The sequence below is a fragment of the Schistocerca nitens genome, chromosome 7 (assembly GCF_023898315.1).
Source record: "Schistocerca nitens isolate TAMUIC-IGC-003100 chromosome 7, iqSchNite1.1, whole genome shotgun sequence".
Classification (NCBI taxonomy): Eukaryota; Metazoa; Arthropoda; class Insecta; order Orthoptera; family Acrididae; genus Schistocerca; species Schistocerca nitens.
Window position 1 is genome coordinate 141,196,698 of NC_064620.1, and position 19,866 is coordinate 141,216,563.

The 19,866-nt window shown below is 34.5% G+C and overlaps 1 protein-coding gene across 1 annotated transcript; it reads right to left on the bottom strand.

Annotated features, from left to right (window-relative positions):
- Window positions 1-11,235: 11,235 nt before the first annotated feature.
- Window positions 11,236-18,754, bottom strand: LOC126195093 (protein abrupt-like). Its single transcript, XM_049933555.1, has 4 exons — window positions 18,744-18,754; window positions 17,768-18,601; window positions 16,168-16,263; window positions 11,236-12,285 (listed from the first exon to the last, which is right to left on the bottom strand). The coding sequence occupies exons 2-4, from the start codon at window positions 18,584-18,586 to the stop codon at window positions 11,629-11,631; spliced, it is 1,572 nt and encodes a 523-aa protein (XP_049789512.1). The 5' UTR covers window positions 18,587-18,601; window positions 18,744-18,754; the 3' UTR covers window positions 11,236-11,628.
- Between the last annotated feature and the right edge of the window lie 1,112 nt (window positions 18,755-19,866).

The following is a 19,866-nucleotide window of genomic DNA, read 5'->3' on the forward strand; positions in this document are numbered from 1 at the left end:
GTTTTCTGAATTTATAAATTCAAAATTAAAAGAAAGCACAACAGATTTACTGGTGGCATAGAAATTCTGAACATAGCAGAAAAGCCAAAGAGATCACGTAAAACAGGTGAGCAATCAGCATTTATGTGCACATACATGGAAATGTGAGGCTTCATAATGGATGTAGTGTGATTATATAGAAAATAATGTACAAGATAAATCATATGATGTAAATGTAGTTATGACATAGATAACTGAGAAAACTGTGCCATGGAAATAGTCTACAAATGTACACAAAGGCAATGAATGCCTAAGAAATGGTGAGGCACCAAATGAAGAATAATGTGCTGAAAGATCTTTATACAAAAAAATAAAAAATAAAAATAAATAAATAAAAATAAATAAATAAAATAAAAGCAATGCTGCTAAGACACGCTGAGGAGAAATATGGATATAGATAATAACTGGATAAAGAGAAGTTAGTATAGTTAGGAACAAAAATAGAAAGAATGAATCATGATAACAACAAAAAAATAAAATAACTGTAAATGAGTAGCGACCAAAGATAAAATTACAGATAAATCTAGGATCTGTAGCTTTTAATGCCAAATATAACTTATCTGAGGAAAATGATAAGATGATTAATATGGGGACTATCTAGAGTACATAACATAAACCCTCACAAGAGAAGAAAGGATTTAAAGGGACTGTCCCTCCTCCAACTTGGTGTACTTTTGTTGTAGCTGCTTCTAAATTACAAAGATCCTTCTTGTCCCAAAAATGTTGCTTTAATTTTCAACACGAAAAATGAAGGAAAGGCAAGCACTCACCTACAGCAGATCAATGCATGGAGCACAAAAACAGAAAACAACACTATTATTTACTTTCGAGCACTAGCGCTTTTTCTAGAAATGTGTGTGAATTTGTATGCTACTACTAGAAAAAAAGCTAGTCTTCAATAGCTAGGTGTGGCTGCTGTTTTCTGGTATGTGTTTCTGTTCTCTACGCATCAGTCCACTACAGGTGATTGGTTTCCTTTCACTCATTTTATGTATTTCTCCATCCAGGAATATCCATTATTGTTATACATTACTATAATTTTCGGATGGAGATAGTTAGAATACCATATCTTTGAAAACATTTTTTTCTATTCAAAGTCATATTTGGCACTGCCATCAAATATATATTTAAGCTGTTTTCTGACTACTATGCCTATCCTTCATCAGCTTTTATAGCTTCTCAGCAGCCTCCAGATAGCAAACTACAATTGCTGCATAGTAATTCTGATGTTGTCCTTTGTGCTGCACACATTTCTTGAACTGCACAATTTTAATTTTATATTTAATTTTCATCTCAGACTCTGGGCCAAACCATTAATCTCATTTGTCAGTTTTCAAGCTAAGTGGCTCCTTGGGGCTGTTAATATCAAATCTGTCACTTTCATCTTCAGGAAAAAGGCTGAAGCAGAAAGGAAATGGGTCAAGTTTATCTGTCCAGAATTCTCCATGTTGCATCTGATCCTTAATTTACACAAAAAATATGGTGTTTCAACCATATTTAATATTTGTTTAAAATGTGCTGCCACCTTCAGTATGATTTGTAAGTCAGTTAAACGAAACTATAAATATTTATAAAGCTCTAGAAAAACATTCCAGAACAGTTATCCAGTTCGCCCAATTTAAAAATAAATCTGACCAAATTAGTTCCTCATAGAAGCAAAAGAATTTTTCATTTACAAGAACATGAGACAACAATTGTTTTTGTCTCTGTATTTCTGACAGTTCAATATTTTTATCTCTCAGAGTTTCAGAATGTCTGGTGTAGCAAAAAGAATATGTACTATGAAAATTTTTTAATGCGTTCCTTTTATCTACTTGCATAAAATTGCCACCTATCACCTAGTTTGTTACAACAGTGTTTAAAATAAACTACACCCATTATCCTTTGACTATATCTGATAAAAACACTATCACAGGTACTGTTACAGTTTCTTGCTGACATTCCATATAACACATTGGCAACAATACTTTCGAACAAACAGTTGTCCTCATTCATAGAAAAATATCACTTCAATTAAGGAAAACTCCTTGTTAAAGGCAAACCACAGCCTTCAGCACATACTAAGAAGTATCTGCAGCTAACATGTGACAATACTGTTTGAAGAATGCAGAAAGATGACAAAAAATAACTTCTTAAAGAGTCATGGGTTATTTACAGTCACTCAAAAACAGTTCAATCAAGTTTGCTGATCTTCATTATCGTACTTAAAAATGCATAGTTCTTTGAAACAACTGATTTTCACCATTATTACAATCATCATCAGTTTCACATGAAATTCACTATAAAAAAAAAACTTCCACAGTCTTTGTGAATGGTCACTTATGAGAATAAGGTTATGTGATTTAAGAAATAATTTTAAAAAATCACTTAGAAGTACCATTTGGGAAAATATTGACTATGGGAAGTTGTAAGGTACATGTTTAACTAAGGAACTGATAGAACTAATCATACAGTCGTCCATGCATTTTGTAGTAACATAAGACATTCAAAGCTAGAGCTACATAAAACTGAAAAATGCTTTATTTCTACAATTGCATCTGTGTCACAGGAGAAAGATACTGTTGCATTGCATGATTGTCCATGCGTTGTGTAACAATACATTAACTACAAGATGTCTACCATCCGAGACACAGACTGGACAAAGGACATCTATCTACTGCACATTTCAACAATTTAACAGGTCATATTTACACATTTACAGCATATTAAGGCAGCATGCTTTTTCCTGTTCCATGGTGACACTTCAAACCACGTAACATTTGTTGAAAATCAATTAGTGAGAGTGCATCAAATAGTGTGACTTATTTAAAAAATTTCAATATTTATTTCATTTAACACAACTTTCACAGAACTCTCCAGATTTACAGAATCCATAAAGCTTGGCAAGAGAAATTCAGAATCAAGAAATGAGCATTAAAGCTACCTGCTTGCAGTTTGACACACAAAAGGAATATAAAAGTGAGAGTCACCATTTCCTTGACCTTTCAAGTGCAATGTTTCTGAATATGACACGCAAATAAGTGGATGGAAAATAAATAGATGCTTAGATAGCTCAGATACATTTGAACAATGTAGCAAAAACATAGCTTGCATTTATTGTAAAGATGATACATTAAGTTGCAGACAGGCACAACTAAAAGACACTTACACTTTCCTACTATGATTGTAGCCGAAAGCTAATACGTAAGAGTATCTTAGTTACATCTGTCTGCCACTTAATGTGTCACATTTATGGTAGGTAGTAATCTCTTTTCCTTAAATTTTTGATGTTCTAACCTGGAGTTTCCACTGCTCAAATACATTTGAAGTATACAAAATCTGTGGAATTAATAAGCAGTTTGGAGTGCCAGAACACCCATTCAGACATTTCCCTTGTCATGCACACAAAGTATCTTATTTTATTTTTGGCATTTAAACTAGATTTACATCTCAGTCACGATTGGTCTTCCATTGTGCTTTATTTGAAGAGTGAAAGTTAAAAACATATATCACTTAAGAGCTTGTGTGAATTTAATAATCATTGTAATGAGGATGGAGATTACAAGTTTGTGCTCTTGTAACTCAACTACTGAAAAACTAAAAAATTTACGTATAGTCTTCAGACTAAAGTAGCAATCAATTTCCTTTCTTTGGAAAGGGAAAGCAGATGAGTAAACACGTCACCCTACTACAATTAAACAACTGAATAAAAGATTCATATTAATTATGGAGTTAATGAAGATAAAAAAGTATTTACATGTCAGGAAAACAGTTCAAATTTATGCCGATTACAACTGCTGGCTGGAAATAGCAATGTCCAAATGAAAAAAAAAGACTGTTTAAATGATGTGAATTGTGAGATAGTAGTGGGGAGCTGTATGCTGTTCCAGGTGGATAAACAATTCCACTTTGGAGCCAGAGACAGTTCTATAATGTTTGAAAAACAGATACTTGTTTTCTTTGGTATCAGAATGTCAACAACAGCTGAAAAACATAATAGTCTGATGATAAATGTGCTAATTTAGAAGTGTTCTTAAATGACTGCTTAAAATATTAATTCCTCCAACAATAGTTTCCTCCCTGGGTAATTATTGCAGAAACAGAGCTCTGAAGACAGTTGTATTATATTACGAAATTTAATAAATTTCTTAGGATTCCCGTTCACAAGAAGCATGACAAGTATAGCTGACAACTGGATAAAACGGTTAGCAGCATAATAATCATGATGCACTCTATGTATCTGATCTCATAACACATTTTTGTTGCTTTAAATTAGAACTCATATTGTCAGTGTACATTTTTTCCCTTTTTCTGTTTATTACTTATATTGGAAATTGATGGAAATTTATTCATTTGTCCATGAATCTTAAAGTGCATGTTACGTCTCAAGAAGTCAGTGGCTTTGTCAACTTTTCATAAGCAATAAATAGGAATATACAACTATGCGGAAACATACAGCCAGGAATTTATTGACTGATCACTTTGGTATATTAGCTCGGCAGTTATTTGGAGTACTTAAGATAACTGATAGGGCTTATTATTGTACACTAGCTTGTATCTGTCTGTTTCAAGCAAATAGAATTTTCTGTCTGCATTCCCATACCTGAAGTAAAGAGAGAGGTAGAGGGAGAGAGGGGGGGAGGGAGAGGGAGAGGGGGAGAGAGAGGGAGAGGGGGAGAGAGAGGGGGAGAGAGAGAGAGAGAGAGAGAGAGAGAGAGAGAGAGAGAGAGAGAGAGAGAGAGGGGGGGGGAGAGAGAGAGAGAGAGAGAGAGAGAGAGAGAGAGAGAGAGAGAGAGAGAGTGGGGGGGGGGGGGGGATGGAAAATGTACTGGTATACAATTTTATATTTTATGTTCTATGCTAATTGTTGCAAAATTGATTGACACCTCATGAAAGAAATTTACTTAACACTTTGATTCTCGCCTAATAGACTAGTGTGGAATTTTTGCTTAACCTTCCACAGCACTGTGACAGTTGTCTACCACTGAATATGGATTTAATATTTTTTTTTCAATTTGAAGAGCCTGTACAAGAACTAATAGTGAACACTGCTCATGACGTTATACAAGAATGCAATATTTCAAACTGATCACAAGGCACCAAAACTGGAAGTTTAACTTTGCTACTGCTGTTCTCATTTGTCATCCATATCCTGTTGATTCTTCACGTGCTACAGAGCTACAAATGGATGAATATAAATGGTGTGACATAAGGAATTGATATAAACAAACTGATGAACAATGCACTGCACAATATATGAATATTGATTTCCTTTTTGTGGGGGAAGGTAGGGCACGCAACATCGAAAAATTCCTGGTTAAATTAATTTTTGCTTTGAAGAGTATCACTTAATCCCATTTACTACCAAATATCATAAGAGATGTACATTTTTACTGTTTATCTTCTGTGAAACACCAAGAAACTGAATGAAAAAAATATTTCTCTGGGGTTTTTTGTTTACACACAGTCAACAGTTATTAATCCTATTTTTGGACTTCCACTGTGTGCATGACTCCTAACTTAATTTGTTTAATGGATGTTTGGAAGAGGTGAACTGATATCACTTATTAACTTTCAGATGCTTCGACAAATACTGCAATTGTATTTTATCACTGAGTCAACAGAAAATGCGATTCACAAATGTAACAAAGCTTCGACGTAACTGCAGTTGTTCTTCAGTCACATTTGTGGGAACTCAAGTGAATTATTTTGCTGGATATATTTGGGAAATATCAGGAAACTTGACAGTGTACTAAATGTTAATTGTCTAAGAAATATGTATGTTATGCTTCCAGTGTGGCAAAAGTGAACCAACTATATTAATGGCTATGATTTTCTTGCCTACATCCACAACTGCAAGCAAGTACATTCGGAACAAAATAGTACATACAGCTTCACTCACTTCCAACAGATTTGTGCAGATAACTGCCAGTTTAAACAATATATATGTAAGGCCATTGTGGTGACAGTACAAATGCCAACTCTGAAAGCTATCTCATTATTTAGTTATTGGGGACAGAGCCAGACTAATAACTATGGCTTTAGCAGTAGAAAAATATAAGGAGCATCATAGCCATTTAGAAATGAGGGTAAAGTTACGTCTGTCAAAACTGATTCTTACCCTGACATATGAATTGGATTAGTATTCTTTCAGTTGTAGTCAACATGAAACCAGAGGTCAATGTGGCCATCAAAACATGGGCCCACAGCCTTCATATGCAATAACTTTTGCTATAAAGGTGAGACTAAGTATGTTAGCCGCATTAAATATACAGTGCTGCTGTTAATAATAGGTACCACCATAGTTCAAATAAATGAAAAACAAGGAAAAAGAGACATCCATGCACTAATTCTCAGTTATCACAACCATTTATTATTCATATTTTAACTCCAGGTCACCAAACAGTGAAATGATACATATAAAACTGAAACCATCTCTTTCTTTGTCAAACTGTTAGCAGGTGCAGATATACAACCAATAATTGGAGCATATTAACAAACACAATAGTTCAACAAAATGTGCAATTGTGAAAGTTAACATAGGAATGCAACTGTGTTCAAATATGAAACAAATTTTAGACAAAAACTGAAAAGCATGAAAGCATGCAAACTTAAACTTCCCATGTAAAGAAGATTTACATTAGATTAAAAAAGAAAGTAAGCTTATCACCTTATAAATACTAAAGCACAGTGCTGAAGCAAAAGAAATATGAAGAATAAAACTAATACATTTACTTCTCGAAAACAGTTATCAATTTGTACTTCACAGAACTCTTCCACTATGGGAAAAATAGGAACACTATACATAACAGTATAAGTACTATCACAAAATGTTGAAGCACAAGAACCCAATGTGGACCCTCAAGCAAAAGCATAATTTAGTTTACAACTGTCTTTAACTGAACAGAATTGTCATTAGTTATTTATACATTTAAAACATACCAACAATACAAACATATCACAAAATTTCATCATCAAAATGCAACACACAAATATATACTAGTCTGCCAGTCCTTACAACAACTACTCCAGGAGATTGCAATTTTGTGTGACAAACATTAATTATATGTATATAAGAAAACCATAAATCAGTTTGATACTTCTTTACATCTCTTAAAAATGCTCATAAAGCCACTCAAATTGAAATAAAGCAATGGCATATAAGAATTTCACTCCTGGCTTGGATTTACTTTCAACACTGTACATTAACAACTGCCATGTATAAATGTGTAGTTCATAGCAACTAAAAATATATAGCCTTGCAATAATCAAAAAGAATATGGATGGGACGAAATTGGAAGCAAGAATACAATAGGTCTGTAAAGACCACATGATAAGAGTAAAAGAGTATAAGCTCATGTCCAGGTATACTTGAATGTGATGTTATCTGATATGTGACTTTCCAAAGCATCAAATCTTAAAAATTATTCTGCCTAGACTTTCACAGTCAAATCACAGTTTACTGTAATCAGTGTCAATCTCACCACCTAAAAAAGAAGCAGCAGCTTCATCACCATTTTTGTAATATAAATAAATTCATCACTGATCACATTATTTAATGGGTTATATTCTTAATATAGTGTGATGTGTAATCTTCACATGTGGCACAATTACGACCCCTAAACATACACTTTCACTGTAAATTTGCAACAGAGCTTTCACTTGTGCATAACTGAGAGAGAAAAGATGAATTAATGGGACTTGCAACTAAACACCTAAGAATCACATGAAAGTGTTCCAATACTTTCATTCACTTATTCCCATACATGGGAGAAACATGGTGCTCACAATGGAACCTTAGCATCTACAGAATACAGTGGGTCCTGCATAAGAAAAATTATTTTCTAGCAGAAATCAAATGTTTTGAATAATTCCACAATTTAATTTACAATTTGCTTTCAAGTAGGCTTTCAGTTATTTATTAATTTAAAAAAGTGTGTACAACATCCTAAAATGAGATACAGATTACTGACTGCAATGTGCACATTTTCTTTGTGTAGTACCTGGGTGAAGCTTTGATAATTGTGTTTCACACTGGGATAACGCCCAGTCATACACAGCTTTATACGTTCAGGGAAAATTTAACCAACAATCTCAATAAGCAATAGCCACATTTCTTAAAAATATGAATGAGATGCACCGTCTACAGCAGTTTTCATAGAACTGTTGCCCATATAAATTATCGAAATCCATATGTGCAAAAGTTGAGGACAAGCTTCGGATGCTTGTAGGATAGTGAGAGGAATGGAAACAGCACAGTTGGTACCACTTTGATCATTGCTGTTATTACATGTAGACAGGAAATGAACGGTAGAAGGGTCTTCTTGAGAATGTAGCTCAAAATTAAATTTTGAATTAAAATTTCAAGAACAAATAGAAAATGCCATAGATAAGTGTGTGTGATCCTGTACACAGAGTGAAGCATGTTGCAAATGCTTGTCCAACAACAATCTTTTTTGTTTATACATGCACAAACACATAAGACATGTAACCTTGACGTACACAAATCTTGAGTGTTGTTTTAGATATGAACTGGTGAATTAAGTCACAACAACCAACCATGAGAACATGCTAAAAAGAGACAGCAGGAGGGAGATGAAGTAGGTAATGAAAGCCTATCTTACATAAGTAAATCAAACCTACAATACTCATCACTTTCACAGTGCAATCTAAGACAAGCACCACAATATCTGCTACAACAAATCTCAGGAACTTTTTCTGTAAGTTGACTAGTCACAAACAGTTATGAAACTAGCTGTCTGTGACACTGATGGCCATCACCAGTAAACCATCACACACATCCCCACTTTAAAATCAAATAAAGCACAGGCTAGCTAAATCTACATTCTGCAATAGTGAACTAACAGTACCTTAATTAATATAGTAGTATCACATTCAACTGCAGTGACAGTAATGTAAACTTTCCAATTGCAGTTGTTTCACTTTTTCACTCCACTAACAACAATAGTTAATAATACTGTGAAATAATCTCTACAATGCAAAATATACATAACAGGATGACAGCTTTAGATGACTATCACAATGGAATTACTTCTCACTTCTATAAATTTTTGTTCATTTCACTTTATAAAAATGTCTTTAGCAGAAGTGGAATGCTTCTGTTTGTCTGAATAGTTCTCAGATTCCTCAGTGGTTTATGAAAATGCAATATTTATTATTATATGTATATGGAAGATCAGTTCTGTTTGATATTTATATTTTATCTACATGAGTGTTTGTGTGTGTAAATGTGTGTCTGTGTGTGTGTGTGTATATATATATACATACACACACATATATATGGTGCACTGTATTTACTCATTTACAAGACTGTTATATAATTATGCCTGATATTGCAACATGGTTGCTCAGAAAGTTGGAGGCATAAGATAAAAACAGCTATCAGATATTTTAATACCATCCAGTGATACCAGAAATATCTCTCTTTTTCATTTGTCAGATTTTAAAAATATAGCTTTTGTATAATTTCATCTTTCATTTAAACTTTTGTAGTGCTATAAATTTTTAAACGAAATAGGAATCATGCCTCCCAGGTATTAATATAAATTGAGACACATATGCAATAATAATATCCTGAGCACATGTTTCCTGACAATATGTAGGTACATAAGAAAATAAAAAAAAATAAAAATAAAAAATCAAGTTGTCTTGAACACAAATTGCCTATTATATCATCTAGAATTTAGAAAATTCTTTTTCCCATTAAGTTGAATATAGAAACAATGCAGACAAAACCCATACAATTTATCTGCTTAACAATAATCTACCAGAAAAACACCATTCAAATGAAGAGGGGTTTCCTTATACAGCTCTTCCCTACCACTAGAGGTTCATTAATTACACTGCATTATACAATATGCACAGGAGGGAGAGAAACTACCACACACACACACAAAAATGAATCCACTGAGCCCATTGTTGCATCACAAATCATTGATTTCAGAGTGTTAAACAAAGCTTATGAGAAATGTAGAAAGACCAATTGAACTAAGTCTTTACATACTCAATTTCTACAACCTGATATCTTTACAGCCAATCTTGGTTGAAACAAGCATACCCCCTGTACACCATAGACTAATTTCTTTACAAACAGCTACCAGGAGAAACACATTGATAGAGGAACTAATAAACAAAAAGAAAAAACTCCCCATATCATAACAAAATGCGTAAAGGCACTTCTACCACCGATACAGGAATGGCATGCGCTAAAGGGTAGAATGAGATCTAGATTCTGATCACTAAACTTTAATAATGCATATTAAAGCTTCGAACTCATTATTAATACCAAAGACAGGCTACTTTTTGCAGACTATCACTCTTCATTGAAATTATAACATCTATTAACTTTAACAATAACATTCTATCACAGCTCTTTGTAGTTGCCTTTAATCAAGAGAAAATATCCCTTGTAGGAAAAATAGTATTGTATTTCTTAGCTCATTTTATCAAACAATAAAAAGAAACCTGACAATTGTCAGCATTAAATATCTGCTCTTACATTAAAACATGAGATTGCTATTTAAGAGTATAAAAATTAGCATTTTCCTACTGTTGAAAAAACAGTATACATATATATAGTCATTAGTTATTTAGTTAAAAAAAATACCCTCCTCTCTGAAAATGAGTAAATACAGCTGCCTACTTTCTAAAAGTGATCACTATGCAACATTTAATGTTTGGTTGCTCAAGACCATCAATTTTTTACAGTTTATAACAAATGAGGTCTTAACAATTATAAAGCACAATGCTTTGGAAATTATTTTTTCATATATATATAACATTTGTATATACATATATCATCACATAAAGCACTTTATTTTCTTAATTCACATTGTGAATACTAAATATGCAGTTACTGTCACATAAGGTGGTGGTGATCAAGCAACCTATAGTGAAATTTTGCATGACAACTATCTGGGCCACAATACTGAAATTCCTATCATTACACCTGCCTACATCATTTTTAATAATCTGCATATTTTGACCAAGTTACACATGTAATTTCTAAAACACTCATCTATTACAATTTTCTGGCAAGTGTTCTTATGTAACATGTAAGCAATAAAATAAACAATTTTCTTAGTTACAATAAATTTTCATTTTGCTATGCAATGTAACTAACAATATTAATCAGTAATTACAACGAAATGCCTTAATTTCATTTTTATAACTCATAGTTCAGCTGAGGAAACAGACTGCTTTTCTAGAAAAATGATCTGTTAACCACAAGCACCAACTGGGCAGCAAAACATGTTTACTTACAACAGCTATTTTGTTTTAAAGCACTCTTGATGAACAAGTTTTAGAGTGTTTTCATCAAACACTATTTATGGCTTTTATCCTTCAAGAGCTTGCCTCAGGAGGAGCCTGTACAATTCCGTGGATATTTAACCATATGTATTTACACATGTGTGTATATATAGATATATATATATATATATATCATCTTCATTATATGCCTTTTAAAATTCTATCAAAATAACCAATTATCTAATGCTATGTTGTGTAAATAACACATTTCCCTGTATCAAGGTTAAACTACACGGAACAGCACAAGGGGCACTTTGGAATTATTAAATAGCCTATTCATTATTGCTGCGGAGATTCCTCTTCTGTATCAACTGGGCTGGGCGAAAGGAACTTCCTCACATATTTTGGATAGTGAGTCTTTTCATGAGCTTTCAGAATAGTAGATCTTGAAAACGTCTTGCCACATAGAGAACAACGGAATGGACGTTCACCAGTATGGACACGGCAGTGATCCTTCATGTGGTGACGTAGCTTGAAAGCTTTACCACAAAACTCACACTTAAATGGACGATCACCAGTATGCACAGGCAAATGAGTTATAAGAGAACTGACGTCTGGGAATGACTTGCCACAAAATTTACAAAGAACAACATTTGAAGAAGTTCCAACTTCACCTAAACCAGTTGCAGAAAAATCCAGCTCCATGGCTGAATTCTCTTGGGAATAAGTTGGTTCCAATTTCTCGTGAGGTGGAGGACGGCCTCCGAAGTGGCTTTCCATAAGGTTTAGAGGTTCCACCATACCTGCCGCTGCCATGGTTACAAGTGAATGCTGCTGATGCAAATGTATCTGTTCACGATATTTGAGTGTTTCCAAACTATGTGACAATATATGACGTGTGAGCTTACTCTGGTATGGAAATGATGCCCCACAGTACATACATGAGAACAATCTTGGGGAGTGACTCTCAGGGGGGTCAGACGCCCCCATAGACTCCTGCAACAAAACAAAAGAACATCAACTTCTTTTTGCTTGGATTGTTTTACTGCTAAATTTTCATTGACTGCTAATTCTCAAATATTAATATTCAAAATTAACAGAGCACAAGAAGTTGACGCTCATTTTGTTTGGCAGCGAAGTTTCTGGGGTAGTCAAATGATGTTGGAAATTCAGTACATTTCATTAAAAATGTCCATATAAAATTTATATCAACAAAACACTATGGAAAAAAAAACAATGACAGCCAAAACTGAAGGTCAACTTCTTGACAACTAGATAACTTTATCAAAACAAATACAAAAAACTACAGCCAAATAAACACATACTAGGAAGCAAATAGCAACAGAAAAATCATAAACTACAGGAAGATGAAGTATGAAGTACTAAGAATACATCTTCAGTTCTCTCTTAACATCCACAAATATAACTTAACATTGTTATCCTATCCCAGTAGTTATGAAATTCTTGAGCCAGCAATCATAACTTTTATGACTCAGGTTATCTAATACAACCTTTTAAACAAAAGATGTTTTAAATACAGAACCAGTATTATTTATTTATTTTTTACTTTACAAGTTACAGCAGCATTATAACACAATACTCTTTCATATGATGCTATAGAATCAGAAAGCAAGATCCACCCAGAATAACTTTGTTCATTTGAAACCATTCGCTCATTTCCTTTTCTCCGGTTATTACAAAATATGTTGTCACTTATTTATGATAATATGGAATTTCTCTTTAAGGGCGTAAGGAAATGCACCTGATCTTTAGATAACTGTCCCAATGTTTTTCAAAGTTCGGATAGGTTTCAATTAAAATGTTGCTTGCAGTTTTCTGACACAAAGTAACTGGCTAATTCTGTTCTCTGGTGGAATATTTCAGATTACACAAATTATTTGAGAAATAACCTCTATCCAAATTACAAAGCAATGAATGAAAAATATTACATGGTATGCCCTTCTCCCTTAATTCATTTGATGGACATTTCATTTCCATCAACATTAACTGGAAAATTGTCCTTGAGAATATTCTGATAATAAAACCTGGTAACTACAACATATTTCGTTCACTTTCAGCCATAGCAACAGTCTCATTGAAATGATCACACAAGTCCAGATTACTATTTTTAACATAGACATTGTCTGCTAATACAGTAAAATAATTAATTTTAATGTACACCAGAATGATATCTACAACTCATCACTCTCATCCCCTTGTAAAAATAAGCTTTTGTCAAATTTGCAGTGACAGAGGTTGTGCAAACTGGCACAAACTGCTGCAGAAAAAGGTGTCCTCTGAAATCTGTGTGCAAAAATGGCTGATGGAAAAATTAAAATTTCATCATAGTCCATTACTAAATGGATATCTGATGACCACACAGAGAGGGAAACCCCAAATTCTTCCTAAATGGTAAAAGTAGGTCCATAAACCCTAGATTCGAGTAATATATGTTACTCTTCCCTGTACACTGAAATGTTCCATATTACCAGTTAACCGGATATCCTTCATAGAACATATGTCTGACCAGATAATAGAAATAACATGATTTAACAAAAATAAAGGATGGTAAAAAATGCTGGCTTTCAGAATCAAGGGTGTTTAATTACTTATACTATCAAAATAACTAGGTACTTCAGCATCCTATGTCCATTATCAGTTACTACTTATACACCAATCTGCCATGTTGTTACAGAAAGGAAAGTGATGTGTAATTAAAATTGCCCCTGTATCAAAGCAAATTTTAGTAAGTTCATAATTTACTATGAAGGCATGTAATTTGTTTTAAATGAAGAAAAGTGTCATTTTGATAAATGAAAAATGCAATTACATTTGAATATATGAATAATGAGGTATACATTACTGTACTACAAATATCTTGAGAACCTGTGACCAATAAGCAACAATGTTCTGGCTGAAATAGTCGCATAAAAACAACAATATTAAATATATAGATTGTGTGTGTGTGTGTGTGTGTGTGTGTGTGTGTGTGTGTGTGTGAATTATTGTTGTGTGAACATGTGGGTCTTCTACTTCTGAAGGACTGTACCCAAATAAGAAATATTTCTAGCTTCTCTTTTCATTGCACCTGTCGGCGACTCGAACCTTCCTTTATCTTATGAGTAGCAGTCTATCCTATCCACATTGTCGTTACTCTACCCTGGACTCTCCAGTGCTTGATGCCACACATATAAAAAGCATGGCAGAAGGTTAACATTTAGAATTGTTCGGCACAAAACAGAAATACGTCAACATTCCAACATCCTGACCTTGTGGATGGCATGAGAAGAGTCACTTTAAAAAAAATAAAAGTGACTAACAATTTCCTTCTCAATGATATAAAACTGGAGTAAGTGTAGGGAACACAACAAACAAAATTATTATCAAAAGAAATGTGACCACTATCAATTATTCATAACTATTAGTGTAGTGTTAAAATACTGTCTTTCATTTTAGATGACTCAGTTACGAGAATTTGGTAACGTATATTAGTACGTACACCAATTCATTCTTTTCTGTAGTGTGTATTTCATTTTTTTCAGCATAAGTTTTGGATTATTAGTGTATCCCTTTTTACAACAACTTTACAAGCAAGGATGTTAATACATCACTTTTACACCCATGAACTTAAAGACATCAGCAATAAAAGCAGAGTTGATTCCCTGATGGCACTGGACATAAATAAAGAAATAAATATATTCGTGCTTAGTTATCTGTTCTTTGTTTTTATACAGAACACAGCATCATATTACCAGCTCTGATTGTAAAGTTACCTCATTAGAAAATTAGTTAATAATGTAAAACCTCATTCATTAAAAGAAAATGTGGAACAAATGTCAGGGTAACAATATGTTTATGCCATCTCTGGAACTCAAAATCAAAAGTTAAAGATGACAGTGATGGTGTGATAAGACAACCGTATTACATGGCTATATGGTGTGAATTTAACCTTCCAGTTAGTCTACAAATTTTGTATGTAGCTAAATGTGAAATATAGTCAGGCAAAAAGAAGTCCAAACCAAAGACGTGATGGGACAGAAACAACATCTGAGAAATTAAAAAGCTCATTTTGATCATATTTCATAACACCTACCAACATTTTTGTTTGATCAGGTAGTCTTGTCTTTCTGCACATGCAGAAATTAAGTCCATAACATGAACTTTATTCTATATTATAACAGAAACACACTTTTCCTTGCTTCCTGATGAAGTTAATATGGTAATTTTACAGAGTGTTGTGAGAAACCTAAGCTAATTACCTCATTAAATAATCATCCAGTCTTGGAAGAAAAAAAGACTTAATAGCAGATCTAAACCAAGATGGTCTGAACAGAGATGAATTACAACAAGATCCACAAATGAAAGAGAATTTGGAAAACAATGGATGAAAAGACAGATGTCACCATCCCACTCATGAAATTATGTGGGTCTCTGAGGTGCATTTTAAGAAGTTATTTTGTTTTTGTGGAGAAATGTTTTGCAACAAAAAGTCAGAACTAATTCAAGTACATTGATCCCAAGATTCACGATGTAGATATTCCAAAATATTGTAGTGACCAAACAAATTTGTCTTGAAAATACATCAAAATTAGGAAGATAAATACTGAATTAAAATGAAAACAGGAAAAGGAACAATTATTTATTGGCAGTATCAATTAAGTCAATAACAAAGCCCCAAATACAATTTCAGTGTAAGACTTAACATTTACATCATTTATTACATGTAGATTTTAAGCCTTATTTTCCAACCTCAGTTTCATTGTAACAAAACCTTCAGTACTGCCATGTATATATTTTACATTACTAAGGGCAAGATATAAAGAAGCATACATACTTAAGTTTGAAAAATTAGGAAACAAATTTTAGTTTTGTACTCACCAAATCTTGCGGATGTCTATAGTCAGAGGAACTTTCTCCTGTGGTACTCTTATCATCAGCAACACTTCGATCCCAATCTACTTCCTTCTTTAAAGACTGTGATATATATAGAGAGAGAGAAAAACATCATATCATAAAAGTTACTGAACAGCAGATTACAACTGTATGGTAACAGTTGATATTTAATAGAAGCAACAGTAGAATAAATTATTTGGTGGAAGAGAAGTAACTAAAGAAGAGAGATGAGAGGAAAAAAGGGAAGAATTTAAAGTTTGCTGGGTACACTATCATTAAAAGTTAGGTCAACATTACTTTATGCTGAGGAGCAAACAGGAACTATTTATTCTATTATTGCAGTGACCATTCTTGAAACATTATAAAACACAGTATCATCATACAAAAGCCACTATAAATTTCAATTGTGAACTGGACAGTGACTAATGACTGAACACGTTTCATATAATTTCTTCCACTTAGTTATTTTCTATTATATTTTTTCTTATATAGTATGTTAGATCATCAATCCATTTTTAGTATTTACTATAAGTACAGCCCATAAATATAATGGTTTTCACTGAGACTTTATTCTCCCACTCAACATAAAAAGCCTCAGAGTCCTAGTTACAACAGGAAATACTCCTTTAAAAAGACTGCAAGTGTTTAACTATACAATTTGTCAGCAACACTACAATACAGCACCCTGGAAACATTTCCTACTAAAATGTCATTCATACAGGAATGCCAGTTTTCATATACACCATTTCATCTTGAAGAATATGAACTCGTGTATGCACAAACCTATTTCTTTTCCTTCTGGCAAAAACCTATGTGACAAAACAGAATGCATATAAGCTGGTAAGTCACACAAGCATGACAAACAGCTTTCAGTACTGTAATATGCCTGTTCTTCAATAATTATGCACAGGTAATTAAATCATTATCAGCATTGTTAAAAACTTGCAGTCATATACAGCCCTCAAAATTAGCTTCAATTCTCTTGTAAATACCTAATGTCATTTGTGATTTTAAATGCAAATATATGTTTTCTCAGTGTACAGACCACACTACTTTTGGGCTTCCCTTGCGTGAGCTGCTCTACGAGAGAAATGTCTTCTCAAAGCCAACTGCATTTACAGTTTGCTAGGTAATTTGAATTTACAGATTATCTTTGACCATTTTACATTTCTTCTGTGTGAACAGATAAATAAACATGCATGTTTTAATTATGTATAGTCTTAGTCAGAGAAATTACATGCAAATTACTATGTGAAAACTTTACCCATGCAGCCACTGAGCAGTGAAGAGTAAAATTTTTTAATGGAAACAAAGTAATGCTACCGTGGGTGTGACACATACAATACCTTCTCTAGCAGCTTAAAGTTTCATAACAATGAGTTTCACCTAGCGCCTGAAACCTTTGCCAGGAAAATAATCCATTCTTAAGTAAAGTAACAGCAATAAACACTCTACTGCCAGATTGCAACACCACTGTGACACCACAGTTACCCCTGTACATGAGACACGGACTGAAATGAACTAGGAACTGTGTATTTTTGTCCTGCTGACAAAAGAGTAAGGCATTTGGTTTACTCTTACTTACCAAGGGTACTTGTTGAACTGGTAGCATACATGAAGGCCCAGGGATTGGTTCACTACTGTGGGGAGATGGTAGCCTGCAAACAGCTGTCGAAGACGTCGCAGTAACTGCGGCTGCTGTAGGTGGATGAGATGACACTGCACTGCTACCCACTGTCATATCACTCGGCCCAGCACAACTGCCACGAATGGATAGGTCATCAACTTCAGGTGTATCTGCTCGCCTCGCTCCTTCGTCACAACTTTCGTTTTCATCACAACCGGAATTATCTTTATCACCAAACTGCTGTCTCTCAACACGAACAGGCGGGGAAACACTTTCGGCTGGAAGCGGCGTTCTTGCACCTCCATCACTGAGCCTCTTGGCAGCAGAATCCGAAGAGGGAGGGACGTCAGCTCCACTGGCGTTGCTCGAATGCTTTGCGTTAGGCACTTCACTATGTTCATCTCTTCCCGAATTTAAGTTTGTCATCTCTGCGAGACCTTTCACTTTGAGACTTTCCGCTGTTTTCAGTAGAGCTGACAGCTGACAGTACTCTACGTTCACTTCACCCTTGTACATGAATTCCACTAGAGTTCTTAATTCTGCAAACCGTACGTCCTTAAGGATAACAATTGGGTGCCGGCTTGGATGGTCAACAAAAAGTGTCTGAAAATAAGATGAACAAGCTGAGAGGACCACTTTGTGAGCACGTATTGAATGTCCTTCAGCACAGGCAAGGGTAACGTCTACAAGGCTCTCGTCTTGAAGAAGCTGACTGAATACACCGAGTAAGTTGCTCTGATGATTATTCCATCTGAGGCAGTAATGCTCACTTCCCATGTCTGTTATCTCGCCCTGTAAATAGACACAGTCTTTCATTAGTTCATACGTTCCTTACACATACACAAAGAACAAATCTTTTTAATAATATGTTATCCAATAATTAAACTAAAAATCAAGTGAACAGCAAGTAACATCATCTACTATCAAGGCATACCCTTTGAAGTAGTCTGCACTTCTAGGCTAGTAGGCAGTTATGAGTCCGTCGCACAGCAAATACAGCTGACTGAGTAGACCGAGTTACACATCATACAAATCTCAGCATCTCTTGAATTAAAAGGATAACTACTTAGGAACATTGCTTCCATCTGTGTGCAACAAATGCCACCGCGTTCCTATAGATGCGCACGGTACAGAGACCGACGAAGCAGTTCTTTAACGCGTAAGTCACGGGCACCTCTCTCGAGACAGCATATGCCACCAAGCTGAAGAAAACTATTTTTTCCAAGGAAAATAATCTTTTGCACTATTTGTATGATAAACTCTTCAAAATGGCGGAAATTTTATGCAATGATTTTTACGAACCCTTCATCATGTTTGGCAGATTGACCATTCACCTTAGGAATAAGAACACCGCTAACAGAAGAGTCTTCCTCTCACGTCACTGATATAAAACTGCTTGTTGGTTCACTATAACTGTAAATCACTAACGTAAAACCACTGCCAATTCGGAAAAACACAAATATTTACCTTGCTACATGAAACGGAATAAGGCCTGCCACTTCAGCAACGGCGGCTCACCCGGCCTACAGTGACGTCGCCGGCCTACTGTCAACCGCGCAGTTGGAGGGTCAAGTCAGTGCCTGCATACATCAACAATAATTTTGTAAGATGAAAGCGGCAGTAGATTAAAAAATACGATACGTTGTGAGACATTAAAAATCAAACCTAAATTTTATAGTGTATTAAACTTTTAAAACAAATGCGGAGTAAATATTTGTATTCGTGTTTCAGTCTCTCGCTTGACTAGTGCGCAGTCTCGGCGCGAGGAGTGGGGGTGGGAACAGCCGGCAGATCACGCACTCTAGCGCTGCTGCCCAGCTGCCGGCGTGAATTGAAGCACATTTAGCCATCGTTAGTGTGTCTTTTGATTGCATACAACAAGAAATATAAATACGTGCAGTACGTATTTTTGTAATGTATTGAATAAGACGCTTTCCGGCACGCGGAACGCTTGGAACCTTGAAAATAGCCAATTTTTATACCACTGTTGGCTTAAAATGGGTACCTACGCAGTTGACGTAACTGCGTGTGACGACTGCAACTGCAGTAAACGTATG

What these genes read in the sequence shown, in the direction of transcription:
- LOC126195093 (XM_049933555.1), bottom strand. Translation starts at nt 18,586, where the DNA reads ATGGGAAGTGAGCATTACTGCCTCAGATGGAATAATCATCAGAGCAAC. An exon ending in CAGTTCAACAAGTACCCTTG is followed by an intron (nt 16,264 to 17,767) that starts GTAAGTAAGAGT and finishes TATATATCACAG; the next exon opens with TCTTTAAAGAAGGAAGTAGA. An exon ending in ATAGACATCCGCAAGATTTG is followed by an intron (nt 12,286 to 16,167) that starts GTGAGTACAAAA and finishes GTTTTGTTGCAG; the next exon opens with GAGTCTATGGGGGCGTCTGA.